The sequence below is a fragment of the Triticum aestivum genome, chromosome 3B (genome assembly GCF_018294505.1).
Source record: "Triticum aestivum cultivar Chinese Spring chromosome 3B, IWGSC CS RefSeq v2.1, whole genome shotgun sequence".
Classification (NCBI taxonomy): domain Eukaryota; kingdom Viridiplantae; phylum Streptophyta; class Magnoliopsida; order Poales; family Poaceae; genus Triticum; species Triticum aestivum.
The window spans coordinates 31,112,115-31,118,589 of record NC_057801.1 but is presented as its reverse complement, the minus strand read 5'-3'; the positions used below and the strand labels follow the sequence as shown (position 1 = coordinate 31,118,589).

Here is a 6,475-nt window from a genome sequence, read left to right as displayed (position 1 = left end):
CGCACATGGCAACTCTAATCACATAATGGTTGATCCTTGTCATGTGTTTCCTGTGAGTGAACAAATAGTTGAGCATGGAGTAATGGACATGAGATGGATGACTACCAATACGTCTCGCATGAGTAAACAAACACATTGTGTTGGTACTATATAACATACTACCACCGAGCATGGAGTACAACGCAAACCCTCCAAGCATTTATTGCCAGACAATATGAATTGCACAAGAACGCCGAGGTTACTGGAAAGCTTGTTCCCACTGGGATATTGGAGGAAGACAAATGCATGAGCATGGTACGCCCCCGCACTCCTGCACGGGAATGTTTAGCGGCACCCTATGAGTGCGGGTGTTGTTCTGGCGCTCGGCGATACAGCTCGTCGTTGGCGATACAGTCCGTGAACTCGTCTATGCATAGAGCTACCTCTGTTCCCACGGATCCAACGCACCGTCTCGGATTTTATATCTTGTAATGGTTCGACCATGGTTGCCTTTGTTTTGTACTCTGCTGAATAATTAATAAAAATGATTGTGTGCACCAGGAGTTTAACATCCTTTTTGAAAAAAAAATAGTGGTCATCATGGTTCCCTCAGACTCCCTGCCGGATGGGAGGTCACGGGTGCCTCCGGCGGTAGATTGGCGACGCGTTACGTGCCGACGATGTTGACGTGCTTTTTCTTTCTTCTGTGTGTTGTGTCTTGAACACTGGCCCTCTTTTCTTCACTTGTCCCATGGCAATATGTGATACAGTATGCCTTAGGTTTTAGCCGCATAGACTCCCGGTTTATGATTTCTTTCTGAACTTGTAGGTTTGTTTTGCAGGAATGGCATCCATGGTAGATAAAACTGCATCTGCTTCTGCTTCTGCTTGACAATGGAAAAACAAAGACAGGACCAGAACATCTGGCACGATGATGCCATTGGTTTCTGCTTCTGCTTCTGCATCTGCTTCTGCTTCTGCTTCTGATTCATGTCTTTTTCAACTGCATCTGCTTCTGCTTCGGCGGCTGTTAATAGATGCTCAACTTTGTTTTCTTCAGGTTTTTGGTTTTATGAAACCTGCATCATGAGTTTCTGATTTTCTCCATGTACTGCTCTACTCTGTATGTGCAAGTGTTGCACCACTGGGGTGCTCCTAAGACTCCAAGAACATCCGGTACTCACGAAATAGTAAGGAAAGGTTTTGACAACATTTTGACACAAATTAATGTCAGCATATTGCTTTAATATATTTCGAATCCAAATTCAACCTATAGACCAAGCAATACGTAGATAGATTTTACCGAAATCCGACCAAGAGTGATGGTAAATGATGCAAGGCTTTGCTTGAACCGGCTGGACTGTTCTAGCTATGGTTAAGTTTAAAGAATAGCAAAACAGAGTACACATGTACTCACTACTTGCATCCAATCGATTTTGCCATGTGGAAACATCAGCAACAATATTCAAGAGGCCACTCTAGCTGACAGCACAAGCAAAACAGGTGCAGTACATAGAAGAGTTCAAAGCAGAAACTAAGCTAGAGTAAACATCGAACTCTGCTATGTTTCTAGAGTAAGAATGGCCACATAGCAGAGTCCAAAGCAGAAACAAATATTACAGGCGCAAACTGCCATTCAATCAATCTCTTGGAAATTAGCAACTATGTTGTGCAATAACAACATAGCTGCTAATTATCCAAGAGATGTGATTCAATGGCAAGTTTGCACCTTTAATCTTCTACTGGCATATAGCACGCACATGAGCCATTGCTTCAGATTGTAACATGGAACTAAAGCACCGGTCAACATAGCTAGCTTACACAGATAAGTAGAATCTTTACATCCGAAGATGCACACAACTAAACTATTACAGGGTTCACCAACGTTTAGTTGCAGCCTTGAGGCTGGAAATAAAACATACAACAAGTCATGAACAACTCTCAAGTAGAACACGACCTGTGAACAGCTCCTTGCGTAACTAGCTAGGATCTCAATCTCACTGAGCTCGTCAAGAACTCAAGATACCCTCGAGATAGTGATCTTGATGCTGTTAGCAGCGGGCAAGTAAGCAGGAACAGCTGGCACAACCAGTGAGTAACTGCCATCGTCCACCGGTAAGCCGTTGGACAGATTGGTGCTTCTGGGATGGAGATTTGAATACTGATGCCAACCAATGGTGTCGCAGTTGTAACCAACCTGACACCTGAACTTGCGCTCCCCCACAAGGGCATGAGGATGAACACGCAAGATGGAGGCGGCATTGCCGAAAGGCGGCACCGGCGTGAATTTCACCAGGAACAGGCGGCCACCCTCTCTGCTGTGGAGAACATGCATTCCTTCCTGGATCTGCAGGACGGAATCACGTCCAAACTTGAACTCAGTTGATGGCCAGCCATGGTCATCCGTGAAGTGGCGCAGGAGCACACCGGTGGACCCGGCAAAGCCACACCCGGCTTCAGGGCAGAAGCACGGCGCGCGGGGGCATGACTTCTCGTGATCCTTCAGCTCGTGGTAATGCATCTTGACGGTGCACCCGTACTTGGTGTTGGAGCAAGGTGCCCGGACGGACTCTAGGATCTGCTCGACCGCAATGCAGCGGTTGTAGCCGCCGGTGATGGAGCACACGTGGCACTTGTCCTTGTTCAGGAGGTTGCCCCATAACACACTGTGTATCACAAATCAAGAAAATGTACAATACTTATCAGAAAGGTACAATACAACCCCTGCTCATGCTACACACATTTTTGCATATACAGGCCTACTTTGCCACTGGTTTACCCAAATCAAAGAGACCCAGTTCTGGGTAAAGGGAAATCTGGTGGTGTAATAAATATACCAATTTCTTCAGACTGTTTACACCAATGCCAATGAGGTTAGTTACCCACATAAATAACTTCAGAAAGTTAAGCTTCCATTGAACAATACAAAACACAAAATCTCATACTTGGGGTGAGATCAGTAACCACCTTTATGTCCTTATATGAAGACATGATACCAATTTCCTAGACTGTCTACAGCAACTTCTTGAGAAAGTTAAGCTTCCATTGAACACTACAAAACACAAAAGTTTCAGAAAGTTAAGATTCCATTGAACAGTATAAATGTCTTAGATCAGTGACACCTTTTTGGCTTTATATGAAGACATGATAGCACTGCTATATTAAAAAGATGTGTGTGATTCCAGCACCTAAATCTGTAGTAGTCGCTATCAGAACTTCTTGTTTTCTTGCTTTGCCTCCCCCAAACTCACCCAAGAAAAAAAAGCATGGTATCCCCAAGTTCACTATGCATAATGGCAGATCTAGATGAGAACGAGGTTAAGGGCAAAGGGAGAGGGCAAGGACCTGGAAGACCGGCGGCCGGAGGTGGTCGTAGCAGACGCTGCAGTCCAGAGCATCCAGCTCGATGACGCCGCAGTTGCTGCCGACGGACACCATCTGCTCGCCGCCGCCGCCGCCGCTGCCCTCCCCCCTGGTCCTCTTCCTGCCGCTCACACCGATCTCCCCCTCCGCCTCCATCCTCAGTCCTGATCCTGGCAAGAAGAACTCACTCCAGTAGCCGGATAAGTGGAGGTGGTCAGTCACTGGCTCACTGCTGTGATGGGACGCGGCGAGACAGAGGAAGCTTGTCGAGTAAGCCGTAGAGTGAGTATTTATTGTTGCATCCTGCCTGTAGGCGCTTTCCACGTGGATTAGTTTCAGACGCGTGCAAGACGACGGGTGTTTTGCTTAGCTTGAAGAGCTGTTTTTTTTTGACAAAGTCAAATGTTTTATGTTTTTGAAAAAAGTGTTTGGAATTTTCAAATTCTGTTTGCATTTAAAAACTTGTGTGTGATTTAAAAAATTGTTCACATTTGTCAAAAAATGTTCAGAATTCTATAAGTGGTTCATATGTTTTGAAAAAGATTTTGGAATTTCAAAAATTGTGTCACATTTTTCAAAAATTGATTTTTAAATTTCGTAAATTATTTGCATTCTTTATAAAAAATCGGCATTTCAAAATTATTCACATTTGTTTCAAGAAATGTTTCAAAAAACCTCAGAGATGGTCTTCATATATAAATGCTGATGTGTGTTCTTATACAGATTGGGCTATCTATTATCACTAGCGGTAGTTAGGGTGAGTGGCTAGCTACGCGTCTTGAGTGTGTGGTCCCGAGTTCCCGCAAGCTCACTGATTTCCAATTATTTTGTCATAAAATGTACACCATGTATTTGGTAAAAAATTACTGTGTATTCAAAAACGTGTTTAAAAATATACATAATGTATTTGAAAAATGTCTAGGGTATATTAAAAAGATATTTCACGTGTGCGCTAAAAATGTACATTGTGTCATGAGAAAACGTAAACTTGTGTCAAAAATCAAAACCGATTAAAACAGGCAAAGAAACAAAAAGAAAAGAAAAAAACAAAACTATACGAAGAAATCCAATAAAGAAACTAAAGAAAACCAAAAGTATAACAAAAAAGAAGAAAAAATGAAAGAAAATCAGTGAAAAAAGTAGAATGAAGGAAAAAATATGATGGAAAACAAAGAAAAACCAGAGCACCATACACCAAGGGTGCTGATACGTGGCTGAATATACATGTTTGGATGCAAATTCACAACTAGTTCATAACAAACACACCTCAAACTGACAATAAGTTTCAGAATTAACTAAAGAGCATGTCGGATGTCACCCCTGCAATAGTGCTTCTGGCCCGGTGGTACCTTACCCTACACATGGTGAAGGTGCAGATGTTGTAGATCTGCACCTTGAAGCCTAGGCCGGACAACCTCAGGACAAGTAGGTCACCGTGGACGACCTTGTGGAAGATCTAGACCTGGACCCAAAACTCGCACTACTTGTTAGCAAATAGCCTAACAACGAGAGGATGCTTCAAGACTAGCCATTGCTTCATCACCGACCTGATAGCCTCTGTGATGACAAGCATGGCAATATTGAGCACGCCCTTAATGGGAATGTAGACCTCAGTGGCTCCCACGCCCCCCTCCTCATGGCCAAACCTAGGCCTGCAGCCAATGCCCATCGGCTTGCTCATCGCGGCGACCCTGTCCGACAGGTGCACCCTCTTGAGCCACCAGTTGACCGAGATGATGTCCTCGGCATCATCGACACCGTCGATGACCTGCGCTCTTCTACCGGTGGTTTCCCACTCCAGGATCTTGTCACATCAGAGGATGGGAGTAAGTACATAGTGCATCATACTATGATGCTGTAATTGGGTAGAATAAGATCATAACTACTAGGGCTCGATTTTTAACTCAAAACGCGTGAGCTAAACGAGAAGCTCATGACTCGGCTCGACTCGACTCGAAATCGGCCACTAACGAGTCGAGCTTTGATCTGAGCTTGTTAACAAAACAATTTTTATGAGCTTAGCTAACGAGTTACTCGTTTAGCTCATTAAGCTTGTTGATTAGAAGGGATGTGAGATAAGTACCAAAATAGTTGATTAACGAGTGTACGAAGTGTTCATTTAGCATAAATTGTTGATTGTTGTGTGGAACAAATTGCGTACATGATATGCTTATTTTTTATTCACATCTACAACGAGCTTAACACTTTAATTGATCTAGCTCGTGAGTTACACAAGTTGAGTCGAGTTTGTATTTGAGCTCGTTTTGTTTACAAGTCGAGCCGAGCTAACGTTATCTTAACGAACTCTAACAAGTCAAGCCGAGCTAGTTTGACTTGACTTGAATTCCACCCCTAATAGCAACTGCAATGATTGTAGTTGTTGCAATTGGCAGTGCAATGATCTGATCATAGCACTGTCCAATTACAGCTGACACTGATCATGTTAGTTACACTTGGACAGTGCTATGATCAGAATTGCCCAAAATGAATTCAAATTTGTACTACTACATTTTATAGCATGCACATGCATTTTCCTACTATGATCATGCAAGAATGTAGCACTATGATCATGCACACAAACTATATGTGAAGGAAATATGCCCTAGAGGCAATAATAAAGTTATTATTTTATATTTACTTATTCATGATAAAGGTTTATTATTCATGCTAGAATTGTATTGATCGGAAACTTAAATACATGTGTGAATACATAAACAAATACAGTGTCCCTAGTATGCCTCTACTAGACTAGCTCGTTGATCAAAGATGGTTAAGTTTTCCTAACCGTAGACATGTGTTGTCATTTGATAACGGGATCTCCTAATGATGTGATGGCCAAGAACCACCCGTTAGCTTAGCATAATGATCGTTCAGTTTATTGCTATTGTTTTCTTCATGTCAAATACATATTCCTTCGACTATGAGATTATGCAACTCCCGGATACCAGAGGAATACCTTGTGTGCTATCCAATGTCACAACGTGACTGGGTGATCATAAAGGTGCTCTACAGGTATCTCCGAAGGTGTTTGTTGAGTTGGCATAGATCGAGGTTAGGATTTGTCACTCCGGGTATCAGAGAGGTATCTCTGGGCCCTCTCGGTAATACACATGATAAGCTTGCAAGCAAATTA

The 6,475-nt window shown here is 42.9% G+C and overlaps 1 protein-coding gene across 1 annotated transcript; it reads right to left on the bottom strand.

The window, feature by feature from the left end:
• Positions 1-1,729: 1,729 nt before the first annotated feature.
• On the bottom strand, positions 1,730-3,614 carry LOC123064540 (E3 ubiquitin-protein ligase SINA-like 11). The gene is made up of 2 exons (XM_044488005.1): positions 3,325-3,614; positions 1,730-2,645 (listed from the first exon to the last, which is right to left on the bottom strand). Exons 1-2 carry the CDS (start codon positions 3,375-3,377, stop codon positions 1,997-1,999), a joined length of 702 nt encoding a protein of 233 aa, XP_044343940.1. The 5' UTR covers positions 3,378-3,614; the 3' UTR covers positions 1,730-1,996.
• Between the last annotated feature and the right edge of the window lie 2,861 nt (positions 3,615-6,475).